The sequence below is a fragment of the Alosa sapidissima genome, chromosome 18, assembly GCF_018492685.1.
Source record: "Alosa sapidissima isolate fAloSap1 chromosome 18, fAloSap1.pri, whole genome shotgun sequence".
NCBI classification, from domain to species: domain Eukaryota; kingdom Metazoa; phylum Chordata; class Actinopteri; order Clupeiformes; family Clupeidae; genus Alosa; species Alosa sapidissima.
In genome coordinates this window covers 30,211,312-30,228,331 of record NC_055974.1, presented here as the reverse complement: position 1 = coordinate 30,228,331, position 17,020 = coordinate 30,211,312, and the positions used below count along the sequence as shown (strand labels likewise).

The following is a 17,020-nucleotide window of genomic DNA, read 5'->3' as shown; positions in this document are numbered from 1 at the left end:
AACTAGTGACTCAATATAAAAGTGAGATCTTCCCAGATTACTTACCCGCTACCTGTGTTCGAGTTATCAAGGAACTGCACGATATCGCTGTTGCTAGCCAACTAGCAAACAAACGTTTAAAAGACAGTTGACACCGACGAGCCCTCGCCACGACACGATGCCTCCCCTCAGCTGTGCACCAGGCTGCGACTCATGCGTCCTTCTCAGCGAAAAGATAGTGGAACTCGAAGCCAGAATAGCGACCCTCCATCAGATTGAGAAGGATGAACAGTTCCTCGACACCATTCTCTCCGTAAGTAACGTTACCTCTCTTACACACACTAATGCCAGATGCCCTGATTTCACTCTGTCCTCCAATACTTTAACCATGCCATGCACTAATGCAACTTCTGTCCCTGTTGCCTCTCCCCGGCCTCTGCTGAGAACCAAGCCTGCTCTGCTGGCCAGCTCCACTCCACACCAGCCTGAGCCATGGCGTAGAAGCAAGCATCACAAGCACGGCAGACGGTCCGGACGGCACTCAGGCCCAGCCCAACCTATACGACTGGAAAATCGCTATGCCATTCTGACCGAGGATGAGGAGCCCCTCCTGCCCCGAGACAACCATGCTGGTCCCTCCTCAAAGTTGGCGTCCCCCCGACCCCCTCCTCCCCGGACCTCATCAACCTCCACCCTGGTCATCGGCAGTTCCATGGTTAGAGACCTCTGCATTCCCCCATCATGTAGCGGTCCCTCCAAGGTCTACTGCTTCCCTGGTGCCAAGGTCCTTGACATCCAGCAGAAACTCCCAAGCATCCTGGCCTGCCACACCAAGGTCAACAACATCATCGTACACGTGGGCACAAACGACATCAGAGATAAGCAGTCAGTAGCACTGCAGGAAAACTACAAAACTCTCATCACCACTCTGATGGGCACAGAAAAACGCTTTGTCATCTCTGGGCCTCTCCCTACCTACAGAAAAGGTGCTGAGAGATGGTCCAGACTGTTCGATCTCCACACCTGTCTCAAACGCTACTGCGCTTCCCTAAGCATCCCCTATGTCAACAACTGGGGCTTGTTCTGGGAGAGGCCCAGTATGCTGAAGCGTGATGGTCTCCACCCAAACCAACATGGAGCCAGGCTACTCTCTGACAACATAGCGTCCACACTGAGGTATTGACATTCTGTAGAAAATATTACAGATTCACGCCCCCCAGGTATTGATTCGAATGGCATTATACATGTGGATGGGTCTGAGAATGTTTTCTTCAGGGTAACATACAATGCTACTACCATAGATCAAGCTGCTTCATGCAATAGCATGACTTATGCTTATAGTTCTATTCCAACGTTGATTTCTACCCAACGTATAGTAAAAAGAAAAGACACATTTAAAACTAGAAACCTAACAAATATTCTTTCCATACCTCAGCATATTCCTCAAAAGCCAGAGGCATTTTCAGCTAACATGGGTTTACTAAATATAGGTGCACTTACTACCAAAACCTTTGCAATCAATGATTTTATTAGTGAAAAAAAAATTGGATTTTCTGTTTCTTGTTGAAACCTGGCTGACTTCAGACAGCGAAGCTGTTCTTGTTGAAACTTGTCCCCCAAATTATCATTTCTTCCACTCAATTAGACAAGGCAAACGAGGTGGTGGAATTGCCTCCATTCTCTCAAACAAATATAGTTGCACTAGAGTCAACTTTGGCGAATTCGCTTCCTTTGAGTATATTGCCCTCACTCTGAAGGCTGACCCAGCTGTACTTCTATTAACCTTATACCGCCCTCCTAAACTATGGACTGGCTTTCTCGACCAGTTTTCTGAACTTATGTCGCTCATCATCACTAGCTATGATCGGATAATTGTAAATGGCGACTTTAATATTCATGTCAATAAGACAACTGATGCTAAAGCCAGTAAGTTCCTTAATGTGTTAGACAGTTTAGAGCTAAAGCAGCATGTTACAGGACCCACCCACAACCTTGGCAACACCCTCGATCTAGTCATTTCTAGAGGGATAGAAGTCACAGACTTATCAGTAAATGATATAAATATGTCTGATCATCATTGTGTATCTTTTAATATAGTACTACATACTCCAAAAATTCATCCCAAAATTGCAATCAAATCGCGACTCTTGGACATTAGAGCAGAACAGCAGTTCATAGCTCTTATAGACTCCATAAATTTAGATATTTTACATCATCCCATTGATCAAATGGTAGAGGCTCTCAATCGTGAATTAGGCGCTCTGCTGGACAGAGTGGCACCCTTAAAGACTAAAAAAAGGCCCTGTAGCAAACTGACACCTTGGATGAACGAAAATATCCATGATCTAAAAAGATCATGTAGAAAAGCTGAGAGAACATGGAGAAAAACTAAGTTACAGGTTCACCGTGCCATTCTAAAAGAAAAAATAGCAAATTATAATAGAGCTATTCTGAATGAGAGGAGGAACCACTTCTCTAAGGTAATTGCTGAAAACAGTGGAAACTCTAGGGTGTTGTTCTGTACCATTGATAGGCTATTGCATCAAACACCTTTTGATACACTCAGTCAGGCATCCTCTCTAAGATGCGAAGAATTTGCAGACTTCTTCAAAAACAAAGTCATTTCTATAAGGGAGGCTATTGGTAACACAAGTAATATGTTTGATAGTACACCCAAAAACAGCCCCCCAAAATGAAGGTCCTTTAGCACTATTACTCAATCTGAGCTTGGTAAAATTATAACTCAAACCGGCTCCTCAACATGTGTTTTAGATCCAATCCCTACTAGATTCCTCAAAAAAGTATATGATAGCTTAGCTCCCTTTATTCTCAAGGTAATAAACACCTCATTAGAAACAGGTATATTTCCAACTGCTTTTAAAACCGCTGTTGTGAAACCTTTACTTAAAAAGTCAAATCTTGACCATACCAATCTGAGCAACTACAGGCCTATATCAAATCTACCGTTCTTGAGCAAAGTACTTGAAAAAGTTGTTTGTAATCAGTTAAATACCTTCCTCAATGAAAACAGTATCCTTGAAAAATTCCAATCAGGTTTTAGATCAAATCACAGCACAGAAACGGCTCTAGTAAAAATAGTCAATGATCTCAGACTGGCTACTGACTCAAACAAAGTCTCAATCCTTATTCTTCTGGATTTGAGTGCGGCATTTGACACCATTGATCATAGCATCCTAATTCACCGCCTTGCGAAGTGGGTGGGTCTCTCTGATAATGCTCTAAACTGGTTTCAAACCTACATTACTGCCAGAGATTTTTATATCAGTCTAGGAGATCATGTATCTGAAAAACATGACTTGCCTTTTGGTGTGGCCCAGGGGAGCTGCCTTGGTCCCCTGCTATTTTCTCTATATATGCTTCCATTGGGAAACGTCTGCATAGTCAGCATAATGTAAACTTCCACAGCTACGCAGATGATACCCAATTGTATATTTCTGTGGAGCCAACTAACCCAGATGGCCTTTGCTCCCTCACTGCATGCCTAACCTCCATTAATCAGTGGATGAGCAAAACATTTTTGAAACTAAATGATGACAAAACAGAGGTACTTTTGGTTGGACCAAAACTAAAGCGAGATATTATTCTTAGTAATCTGGGGAACTTGGCGCACCAGGTCAAACCAAAAGTAACATGCCTCGGTGTCATCTTAGATGCAGAGTTAAGTTTTAAGCCCCATATCAGTAAAGTTACTCAGACAGCCTATTTCCACTTGAGAAACATTGCCAAAGTGTGGCCCTTTTTAACTCAACAAGATGCAGAAAAACTAATTCACGCCTTTATCACTAGCAGGTTAGACTACTGCAATGCACTTTTCACTGGTCTTCCCAAAAAACATCTAAAGAAATTGGCACTCATACAGAACTCTGCGGCTAGACTTTTAACTAAGACTAAGAAGAGAGAACACATCACCCCTGTGTTGGCTGAACTGCACTGGCTCCCTATTTCCTATAGAATTGATTTTAGATCATCCAATTCTAATCTTTTAATCGTACCCAAAGTGCTCCACAAACAAAGTGGAGAAGCTGCGTTTATCCATTATGCCCCCAAACTATGGAACACCCTGCCTCTGTACATCAAACAGGCGAGTTCAGTAAATATTTTTAAAAAAGATCTGAAAACATACCTGTACAGGAAAGCTTTTAGTTAACTCGTCTTATCCTGTAGACTACTTTTTCAGATTATTCTACATCTGCTGCTATTGGAGGGCGCAGCCAGCCAGAAGCAGATGGGCTCCCCCTATTAAGTCAGGTTCTGCTCAAGGTTTCTTCCTGGAATATGGGAGTTTTTCCTTGCCACAGTTGCCATATGGTGTGCTTGTGGGGGGTAAGAGGGTTAAGGCTGCCAGTCTTATGACGTCATTTTCTATATTTTTGATATGTTGCTGAGTGGATCATAAACGGCCCCAGCAATGAAGAAAAGTGATTGATAATGACTGACTGACTATTATTGTGTTACATGCTTCAAATGTAAAGCACTTTGAGCTGCATTCTGTGTATGAAAGGTGCTATACAAATAAAGCTTATTATTATTATATTATTATTAAGTTAACTTAGAGGAAGTTAACTCAGAGTAAGGGGTAAACCTCCTAATAGAAGAGCTGTATGGCTTCATTCTCCTAACAAAACAATGCCATAGGGCTCTTGTTGTAGGAGGTTTGAGTTACTTATCCAGGTTTGTCACTAAACCACGTACTTGGAATACCCCCCAGAGGATGTTCTACAACGACTACACAAACATTAGAGAACACAAGAGCATTCTAACTCTACTACACAAACACTAGAGAACATAAGAGCATTCTAACTCTACTACACAAACACTGGAGAACATTAGAGCATTCTAACTCTACTACACAAACATTGGAGAACATTAGAGCATTCTAACTCTACTACACAAACATTGGAGAACATTAGAGCATTCTAACTCTACTACACAAACACTAGAGAACACAAGAGCATTCTAACTCTACTACACAAACACTGGAGAACATTAGAACATTCTAACTCTACTACACAAACACCTAAACAGGAGAAGTGTCTAGGGCTAGATTAATGGTGTGCACATGTACCGGTAAGTATGTTATCTGTGTGTGTGTGTGTGTGTGTGTTGAATGATGACAAACATATTGTTTATGTAATGTGCTTAAGCTTGGGCCTGAGCCCCCCCCCCCCCCCCCCCCGTCCTTTTCACATACGGCAGCACGGCTCCTATAAAAAGATGACCCCTCTAGCCCACTGACCCCCCCCCCCCCCCCCCCCCACACACACACACCACACACACACACCACCCCACGTCTTGATTTCTAGCAGCAGCTGTCTTTGCTCTGCATCAGCACAACACATGCTACACACACACACACACACACACACACACACACACAGCTCCCGACCTTTCCCTTACCCAAAACACGCACACAGAGACACATTATGCCAACCCCTCAGCATGGTAGCCTTGCCACTACACCCACAGGAAAATACACACACACTAAAGATATGCATGCACACACACACACACACACACACTGACATGACAAAGATGCACATGCACACACAAGCACACACAGATGTGTATGTACACACACAATGAAAAACTAGTGTGACTTTTATCCTGTTTTATCTTTTATTTGTTTTTATTTGTTTGTGTTCACATGAGTTGGATGGTGTGTGTGTGTGTGTGTGTGTGTGTGTGTGTGTTGTGTCTGTTTCTCAAAGTCACCAAGTACTGTTGGTACTGTACGATAAAAATAATAACAATAACGGTTTTACCGCTTGGGTTGCTGCAGCCAACAGCTAAAGCAGCCAGGCAGCTACAGTGCTACACTCTGGGGGCATGTTCATGAGCAGCTACAGCGCTACACTCTGGGGGCATGTTCATGAGCAGCTACAGTGCTACAGTCTGGGGGCATATTCGTGAGCTACAGCGCTACACTCTGGGGGCATGTTCATGAGCTACAGCGCTACACTCTGGGGGCATGAACTTGTGAAAACGTTAGGCATTACAGCTGTTTAAAGCCATATGGTAGGCTACGCTAGAACAAAACTAAAGGTAACTTTAGCCTTTTTAAAGTTGTCCAAATTAATAGGTTATTGTTAGGCGTTGTTGTAAAGATCTTGCATGTGGATGTTGTTAGTACTATGAAGGCTACTTTTTAACTGACCAATGCACGAACCTAACCGGGAAAGGAGTTGCGCGCGGGGGGATGGGGGGCATTGTCTGTAGGTGGGTGTGCGTACCAAAGCATTTATTCCTGCAGGCGCCTCTGCCTGCCACGTCTCGTTACTGTTGCCCTGCTGCCATGGTTACTGGTGACCTGCTGCCCTGTCTGGTTACTGGTGCCCTACTGCCATGGTTACTGGTGACCTGCTGCCATGGTTACTGTTGCCCTGCTGCCATGTCTGGTTACTGGTGCCCTGCTGTCATGGTTACTGGTGCCCTCTGCCATGGTTACTGGTGCCCTACTGGCATGGTTACTCATGCCTTGCTGCCATGGTTACTGGTGCCCTGCTGCCATGGTTACTGGTGTTACTGGTGCCCTGCTGCCATGGTTACTGGTGCCCTACTGCCATGGTTACTGGTGCCCTACTGGCATGGTTACTCATGCCTTGCTGCCATGGTTACTGGTGCCCTACTGCCATGGTTACTGGTGCCCTGCTGCCATGTCTGGTTACTATGGTTACTGGTGACCTACTTCTCAGACTCTCTGCTGTGACCAGCCCTCCCAGAATGTCCGTAACCTCCGGCTCAAAAATAGAGCCAAACACACACTACACTCTCTGCTGTCACAACACGCACAACACACACACTACACTCTCTGCTGTCACAACACACACAACACACACATTACACTCTCTGCTGTCACAACACACACACAACAACACACACACTACACTCTCTCCTGTCACAACACACACAACACTAGCCTGACGAGCCAGACCCACATTAAAATGGCACTCACCGTTCGCAGTGCTCAGTCCGAGGGGCGGGATAATCAGTTGTCTTTCAAATTCCCTCTGCACGCAATAGGACAGCGGCAGCGCTATGAGCCCCATGCGTTTCCAACCAGCGGAGCTAGTTGGCTAGTTCAAACGTTTGCCAACTTAATAAAAGCTTAACTCGTGTCACACTGTTCGCCAGCAGCAACATCCATCTTATTTGTTTTCAAGTAGCAGGGAATTCAAGCCAAACCGTTGCAACTCTGCCATCAATCATTATGTTAAGCCCGCTTAACGACTCTATACACGATTTCATTGGCCTGATTAAGTTTTGATTTCTGGAGCTCACAAGCCAACGGAGAGTTGCTAGACTAGCCCTGGCAGCAAATTTGTGCTCTCTAGACGCACATTTGCGTCTAGATTTCTACACACAACACCCACTACTCAGAGTTTCAAATGCAACGTCCATTGAGCAAATTTGACTCAACTTTCTGAGCACAAGCGCTGCCAAGTATCTGGCAAGAAATAAAGCACAAATGGCCTCAAAGATAATTGTTTGTTGAGGGCAATACAATAAGTTAAAATAAATAGTTTACAGTTAAACAGTTAAAATGTGGATACAAATTTGTGTTTGAGAGTGTTGTTTGTTGTGTTAGAGGTAGCCTAATGCATTCTGGTATTTCATTAATCTGTTCCTTGCCAGGTTTAAATAAGTCATGAGAAAATATTTTTATTTGGTGTTTAATACTAATAATAATTTTAGCATTATTTTATTTATAAGGTTGCTAGCACATGTGTCTAAAAGACTTGTACTTTCTGTTTGCAGTGTGTTGTGACTGGAGAGAGTGTGTTGTGTGACACAACACACACGCAACACACACACAACACACACACACTACACTCTCTCCTGTCACAACACACACACAGTACACACAACACACACACAACACACACACACTACACTCTCTCCTGTGACAACACACACACAGTACACACAACACACACACAACACACTCTCTCCTGTCACAACACACACACAACACACACAACACACTCTCTCCTGTAACAACACACACACAGTACACACAACACACACACATCACATACACAACCAGTGTTTAGGTAACGACGTTATTTTTTCACTAACGGGGTAATCTAACTAATTACTTTTCCAGTCGTTACAACGCCGTTAACGTTACTGGACGTTAAATGCGGTGCGTTACTATGCATTGATTGAATAAACTGTGTAATCCGAACTCACCCTGGCTCACAGCTAGTGAGGAGGTGGGTTAATAACAACGTAAGAGATTATGATTGGCTAAGGCAGTCATGTTTCATGATAGCCAATCAGAGCCAGTGTTTTTACACACTTGCCAGCACATGTGCCACACACACACACGCAACAGCTAAAATAGAGATTCGACGAAACAGCAGAGGTTAGGAGCAATCCGAAAAGTTGGCATTTTCAAGGTGGAGATATAAGCACTACTTCAAATTCATCAAGACAAGAACGTGCAAGTAAAAGACTAGACTTTGTCGACATCCGTTGCAAGCAACTCTAATTTAATGAAGCATCTCACACACGCATCTAAAGCTAGTGGCCAAAAACACCGATACCTCCACACAGATGTTAGCTCGCCATCCACTAGCAAAGAAGGACTCGGAGCAAAGTCCTCCAAGCAGCAAAAGCTAGATCTTTCTGCCTCACAACAAAAACATATGACACAGGCTGAAGTCAACCGTAGGTCTGTCACTGTGCAATATCTTGAATTTCCCCTTGGGGATCAATAAAGTATCTATCTATCTATCTAATAAATATCGAAAGTTATGTAGCCTACAAACACCTGTCTGTTCTACTCATTTCAACTGGCTGCTCAAAACTGCTAAAATAAAAACGAATTCTTTGACATATAGCAACTAGTTACTTTCCCTGGTAACGAGTTACTCTTATCATAGAGTAATTCAGTTACTAACTCTGTTACTTTTTGGAACAAGTAGTGAGTAACTATAACTAATTACTTTTTTAAAGTAACGTTCCCAACACTGTACACAACACACTCTCCCCTGTCACAACACACACACTACACTCTCTCCTGTCACAACACACACAACACACTCTCTCCTGTCACAACACACTCTCTTCTGTCACAACACACACACTACACTCTCTCCTGTCACAACACACAACACACTCTTTGCTGTCACAACACACACACACAACACACACACAACACACACACAATACACTCTCTGCTGTCACAACACACACACACAACATACACACAACACACTCTCTGCTGTCACAACACACACACACAACACACACACAACACACTCTCTCCTGTCACAACACACACACACTACACTCTCTCCTATCACAACACACACAACACACACACACGCAACACACACAACACACACACACGCAACACACACACTACACTCTCTCCTGTCACAACACACACAACACACACACACGCAACACACACATACTACACTCTCTGCTGTCACAACACACACACTACACTCTCTCCTGTCACAACACACACACACGCAACACACACAACACACTCTCTCCTGTCACAACACACACACAACACACACACTACACTCTCTCCTGTCACAACACACACACAACACACTCTCTCCTGTAACAACACACACACAGTACACACAACACATACACAACACACACAACACACTCTCTCCTGTAACAACACACACACAGTACACACAACACATACACAACACACACAACACACTCTCTCCTGTCACAACACACACACAGCACACTCTCTGCCACTTCCTGTCTATAGGGTTAAGCCCCTGAGTGTGACCCTGCTCCTCCCCTGGCTGAGTTATGGGCCTCTAAGACCTCCCATCTAGCATGAATGCAGCACCATAAACACCCCACACAGCCACCGGCCCTCTCATCTGCGTGTGTGTGTGTGTGTGTGTGTGTTCAGGAGAATAATACACACACACACACACACACACATGCATATCGGTCTGGTAAGGAATCTGAGGTGGAGTTGCTAGTGGGGTGTCAGGCAGATAATCTGTTTTTATAAATAGCAGATAAAGACTTAAAGACTACACCACACACCTGGCGTCCTTCATCAGAATGTATGTGTGTGTGTGTGTGTGTGTGTGTGTGTCTGTGTTCAGCAGGGAAAAGACTACACACACACTTCTATCCGGCTGGTCAGAAATCCGAGGTGGAGTCGCAAGTAGTCAAGCACATAATCTGTTTTTAGCAAATAATGTTTTAAGACAGAGGCAGACACACGCACACACGCACACTCACACACACGCACGCACGCACGCACACGCACGCACACGCACGCGCACGCGCACGCACACGCACGCACACACACACACACATACACACACACACACACGCACACACGCACACACGCACACACGCACACACACACACACACACGCACACACATACACACACACGCACACACACACGCACACACACACATGCACACACTATAGGTGCTTATGTTCACGGTGACATGTAAGGTCTGAACACAAAGAGTACAATGTAAACTGTGCTGAAGCTGCAGTGAAATCCCTTTTGAACTTGTCAAGTTTTAAACCCACTGAGTTGAGCTGTGTATCTCACAACGCAACACAACGCAACGCAACACAAGGCAACGCAACGCAAGGCAACGCAAGGCAACACAAGGCCCACAGCAGCTCCAGTGGGACGCCCCTGGTGGGTCAAGGATGGACCCGGAAGATGGAGTTAGTAGTTGCATCCTGCAGACATAACCTGCATCCTGCACACATAACCTGCATCCTGCACACATAACCTGCACACATAACCTGCATCCTGCACACATAACCTGCATCCTGCACACATAACCTGCACACATAACCTGCACTAATAACACATAACCTGCATCCTGCACACATAACCTGCACTAATAACACATAACCTGCATCCTGCACACATAACCTGCATCCTGCACACATAACCTGCACACATAACCTGCATCCTGCACACATAACCTGCACTAATAACACATAACCTGCATCCTGCACATATAACCTGCATCCTGCACACATAACCTGCACACATAACCTGCATCCTGCACACATAACCTGCATCCTGCACACATAACCTGCACACATAACCTGCATCCTGCACACATAACCTGCACACATAACCTGCACTAATAACACATAACCTGCACTGATTACACACACACACCTGCATCTGTGCTCTAGAATGGGTGTAGTGTGGGTGTATGGATAACTGACTCATTTGGTGTGTGTGAACTGAACCCCTTCACCTGGTGTGTGTGTGTGAACTGAAACCCTTCACTTGGTGTGTGTGTGTGTGTGTGTGTATGAACTAAACCCCTTCACCTGGTGTGTGTGTTTGTGTGTGTGTGTGTGTGAACTGGTGAACTGAAACCCTTCACCTGGTGTGTGTGTGTGTGTGTGTGTGTGTGAACTGAAACCTTTCACCTGGTGTGTGTGTGAACTGAAACCCCCTGATTGACTTATTACATGTCGGCCATACTGTCACATTACAACACCTCTGCAGAAACACGAGCAGGTGTTAATCACACACATACACACACACACACACACACACGCACACATATGCACACACACACACACACACACACACACACACACACACACACACACACACATATATAAACACACACATGTACATACACACACACACACACGCACACATATGCGCACACACACACACACACACACACACACACACATATATATAAACACACACACGTACATACACACACACACACATATGCACACACACACACACATATGCACACACACACACACACTCACTGGTGAGAGAAAAGAGAAAACAACATGAAGAGAGAGAATGCAGGAAAAGAGAGAAAGGGATGGATGAAGAAAGGATGAAAAGAGAGGAGGAGGAGCCGAGCTACTCACCGGTCAGCGGTTCACCGGTGCTCCACCACAAAGCTCATGGTGGTGCCGTCGAAGGAGGGGGGTGCGATGATGCGGGGGCCCTGCTGAGACATGATGCTGATGACCGGCTGCTTGCCCCCCCCTCCTGCCCCCTGCTGCTGCCCCTGCTGCTGCCCGTACCCTGCCCGCGCCCCCGTGGGCACGTAGTAGGGGCTCTCCACGTAGACTCCGTCGCCCTGCTGCCCCACGCTGGCCCTGTCACTCCTGCGCTCGTCCAGCCCGACCTCGCCGCCCTGCACGGTCATCTGGGAGGGCATGCGCGCCGAGATGAGCGTGGGCGAGGGCATGAAGCCGGGGTAGAAGACGTAGGGCAGCGTAGCGTGGTGCCCGTAGGCGCCAGGGCTGAGCGCCAGGGGGGACATGGGTAAGGGCACGGGGGTCATGACCTGCTGCGGAGGAGGAGGAGCCGCTGGGGGCAGCGGAACGTCCACGTACTGACCCGTCTCGGGGTCGAACAGGCGCCGCGTGGCGGCCGATGCCACCGGCGTGTCCACCAGGTAGTAGCTGCCCGTGGTGGGGTCCAGCAGCATCTTGCGCTGCGTGTGTCCCCCGAAGGCCTCCACCGTCGCCATGCCGACCGGCGCGTGCTGGACGGAGGGGGAGAAGCAGATGACCTGCGGCTGAGCCGTCGCCATGGGGACCGAGTGGTGGTAGATGGTGGCGGTGGGCGGCGTGTCCGGCGAGCGCGTCTCCATTACGACAGCGGTGCGGCGCGGAGACTGGCGAGACCCCTGGGCGTGCCGGCGAGAGACCCCGTGCGGCAGGTGGGCTGGGGGGCTGGACGCGTGCCGCTGTGGCTTGGCGCCGCCGGACGGTGCGGCGGACGAGGAGGTGAACGTGTAGACGGACTTCTCCCGGCCGCCGCTGCTGCCGATGCTGTTGCTCGCGGCAACCGCCACGCCGGGTCTGGCCTGCGGCTTGACGGGGATGGTCAGGTAGTTCTCGGACTCGCCCGTGGAGCTCTGGGTGCCCCCCAGGGACCGGTCGGCGTCGCTGCTGCGCTCCTCGGACGCCCGGCGCGCCTGCGAGATCTTCAGCGAGACGGGCAGCTTGGCCGAGATGGGCACGAAGCCCTTGGGCGTGTGGGCGGCCGGCGGCATGGAGGAGGGCGTCTGAGGGGCACGCACCGCGCTGGACGTGGTGACCGTGGGAACGGCCCTCTGGCCGGGCAGCAGGGTGGGCGTCCGGTGCCCGTTCCTCTCGGCCAGGAACGGAGAGAAGGCGGACGCAGCGGGGGCGGGGCTTTTGTCCACGTTGGAGTACGAGTCCCTCGGCGCCGGCTTGTCTGCACTGCTGCCTGCTGTTGCCATGGCGGCGAGCACGGCGGCACTCCCAGCATCCTCGGTGGCGGGGGCGGGACCCTGCTCCTCGCTGGTGATGAGTGACAGCACGTGGCTGTCCATGAGGGGCTGGGACAGCGGCTCGGCCCGTCTCTTCCACTCGTTGCGGTCGAACACGTACAGCTGCTCCATGGTCTTCACGGCGGCCTGCAGCTTCTCCAGAGCGGCTTGGTTGGCCATCTTGTTTTCTGGCTTCTTCTCCCCAGCCTCGCTGGCTTTCTCCTGTCTCCTCATCCCGGTTCTGGTCTCAATGTTCAGGCCGCCGGTTCCGTCCGACGGCTCGCCTCTTGCTTGTTTTGTGTTGACGGAGTAAGCTCTGCTCGTGGGTCTCTGCACAAGTGTCGTGCCGTTTCTGGCGCCCTCTATCGGTAATTGAGGAGAGGACCTGTCTAACTCCTGTATATCTTCTCCAAGTCTACGTTTAGAAACCTCGATTAAATTTCCAGATTGCCTAACACTGCTATTTGTATTCACTGACTGACATTTTATAACTATGGGGGAAAGTGATGCCGGATTGCGATATGGACTCTGTTTGAATGTCTTTTGCTCTGTGTTAAGGTCAAGACCCGCGACAGCAGACTTGCTCTCGTTATTATCCAAAGAAACAAAGTGATATGAGCTTTTCACCAATTTGCGCACGTCCCTAACTTGGTGGATAGGAGTCTGGAGCTTACCCTTGTTGTCTCTAATGTCTCTGACCGTGAAGTGAGGCACTTTGTCGGACGGCTCCCCCTTTAGCACCGCGGCAAGCGCTTGGCATTTGGAGTCGTCAGATGTCTTGATAAGGTTGACTGCGTTGCAGCCTATATTGGGCGTTAGCAGCTTGGCGATGTTGAACGGGTCGCTTTTGCTGTCTTTGACGCTCCGTAAACTTATCTTGATTTCGGGTGACTTCGACGTTACCACACTCCGTGCGTTGTCTGGGACAAAGAGGGTATTGTCGGAAGGGCGACGTCCCAGCCCTCCGCCCTCTCCCAGTGAATAATTCACATTCGGGAGACCTTTACAAAGTTCACCCTCATTCGACACCACTTGGATACTTGGCAGAAACAAATGCGACATTTTAGTGAGCTTGCTCTTGCCCGAATCCCCGTCTAAGTCCGTTTCTCCCAAGTTGTCGTGAGGCGGTGGCAGCTTCCCCTCCGGCGTTTTATCGTTTTTATGTTCCTTTTGAAACTCTAGCTCGCCGTCCCTCCAGGATCTGAATGCGCTATTTTGGCTTCGAAGCAGCGTGCTTTTGGACGCTTCGAATGCTCCTTTTTTAGTATCGATTCCTGCTTCATTTGTCGATTCTAAATTCGTTTCTGATGCAAGAGTTAAGGTGGCATCTCTGCGGTTGTCGTCCTTGGCATCGCACGAACTACTGTCCACTATGTCGCCCAGGTCATCTAAACAAACGATGGTATAGTCCGAATCTCCTTCAGAGTGTCTCGAGCCTTGTCTCTGCAAGCCCCGGGAAGTTTTTTCCGTTTTCGGGTTTTCGTTCTCATAACACGAAACACAGGGAGACGAGCCTCGGAACTGCTCGCGGATCTCCCCCCTCTCCATCTTGCGCTCCTGCTCAAATTGCATTTTCTTAGAAATGACATTTTTGAGAAGGCTCGATGCGAATATTGCTTTCTTGTGTGTGCCTTCCATGGTTTCCCCCGCATTGCAGGCTTGCTGGCTGGCCGCTCTCCCCTGGCCGCTTGGCAAGGTGTTGGTAACTTCATCTGTGGAACGTGATCCGGCTGCATTTTGCGCAAATTTCGCGCGCCTTTCACTTCCCGACATCTCCGACTGAACGTTGCAGTGAAAATTCAGTGTTTCCGTGAGCGTAATCACGCCGCCTTTGCCCTGGCCGAGTTTCTGCATCAGTTCGATTTTTTTCCTAGCAGATGCTGCGTTTTTGGGGTCAACGAGATTGCCATTCAGCGCAAAAACCTCGACCGGGGGCGCTCTCATACTGGCGAGTGTCATCCCGGCAATGCCCTTACTGTCTTGATGCTGGCCCAGTTTAAAGTTTGATGTGCTTTTATGGGACATCAGGTTTGAATGACGTCCCTTTGTCATGTTCACGTTGCCATACTTAAGGTCAACAAACGTGGACCACCTGTTAATGCCCTCGGAGAGCGAGGACTCACTGGAGGTGCTGAAATTTATTGTATCAAAATAGGGGTAAGCCAGGCTCTTAAACGCGCGGGCAGTCAAGTTACGCACTTCCTTATCTGCGTCGTCCAGCTCACTGACCGCGCTGGACGCGCCACTGGAGTAGTCGTGAGCATCTTTGCCTTTCAATTTTCTACCAAAGTGCAGGCGGCTGGGGAGGGCTATGTAACATTTCGCGCTTTCAGCCAGTTTATCCGAGTTAGTATCCGCGCTCCTGAAAAAACTCATGTCTCCAGTATGCGCGGCATGATAAAGAATGTTTTCCTTTTCTTGGCCGTTGCTAGGCTCATTTATAGCGCGGGAAGTGGCTTTGATTGACAGGTGGATCTGCCCTGCGGCGTTCCCAGCGCCGTTTTGGTGCTTTGACAGACTCTCATCTGAGATGGCGCATTTGTCCGTCTCGCGCGGATCGCTTTCAGGCAGACTGCTGACGGCTGCTAGGCTCCTATTTGCACCCGTTGCCTGATTGCCTTTCAGTCGAGCTAAAGCTCCGTCCTCCCCCGCCGTTTCATCACTGTCAAAAGAGGCATAATCCACAAACGAGTAAACTTGGTGGTCGTCCTCAATCTCCCAGCTGGATCCCGACTCAAACTCATAGTCAACATCATGGTCTAACTCGGAAAGCTGGATTTCATGTGTCGTAATGTAATGAAACTCGTCCTCGGCGATATTGGGTGTACAGTCGCCAGACATCACTACAGTAACGTCGTCCTCCGAGTCGCTTTTGTTGCCTAGATTCATGTCGGTGTATTGTAATTCTTTGTCCATGCATGTGGTTTCTGTGTCGATATTGGGCGGCGCGGTCTGGGACCGAGGCACGGCAGAGGGGTCCGGCATGGTGGTGGGTGATTCCGGGCAGTCCATGAAGTTGTCAGTGGCGTCAGGAGCTTCGGAGGAGGCTGTTTCAAACGAGCCTGACGCGGCACTCTCCGCTCTGACGTCCCCCGAGCTTTGGTGATTAATAGATTTACTGTCAATGGTGGCAGGGTCGGCTGATTTACCGGAGTCTTCGACCTCCCCGGACGCGTTGTTCATCGAAGGCGAACCGTTTGAAACGGAGCTGCTTTTATATATGGCCAACTGTCCCCCTTCGCCTGTAAAAGTTACTTTGACTGTTTTCATGTCGCCCACCTTAACATCCAACAAATTGTTTAAATCCACATATTCGCCTTCTTCTGGCCCCGTGGTCGTGTTTAAATAGGTGTTGGTCATCAGCTTCCTAACGGGATCAGCGTCTTCCTGGTAGATTAGGGTCTTCTCAGAGGCTTCCATTGTCCCTTGTATTTAATCCCCGATGTGCTGCTGGTGAAAAGGGGGAAAAATCCCAATCTGACACAGAATAGGAAGCCACACACACGGTCCTGGAACTCCACCTGCTTTCCGCCTGCGTGTTCTAGCGGTGTCCTCGGGCTCTGCAGCCTCTCTCACCGACAGTTGTTTGTGTGGCGCTCGAGACTGTCATTTCAGATGCCTCTGGCGACAGAAGCAGTTCGCGCATTCCAGAGCTGCGCGTGGGACAAAAGTGCGCAAAACAGATGGGAATGTGCGCCAGTAGTCGCCAGTGCGCAACCGCCCCCCTCTGTATATCGAGCCTACCGACAAAACCCCGGG

The 17,020-nt window shown here is 48.4% G+C and overlaps 1 protein-coding gene across 5 annotated transcripts in view; it reads right to left on the bottom strand.

Annotated features, from left to right (window-relative positions):
- c18h4orf54 (chromosome 18 C4orf54 homolog) overlaps positions 1 to 17,020 on the bottom strand; it is a 23,122-nt gene extending 6,102 nt beyond the window's left edge. For all 5 annotated transcript variants that reach the window (XR_006024879.1, XR_006024880.1, XR_006024881.1 and 2 more), the window contains exon 1: positions 11,883 to 17,020. Coding sequence is in view for 1 of the 5 variants with exons in the window: in XM_042070011.1 (XP_041925945.1) it covers positions 11,894 to 16,681 (4,788 nt within the window). In the remaining 4 variants the exon portion in view is untranslated. The remainder of the gene's footprint in view (positions 1 to 11,882) is intronic.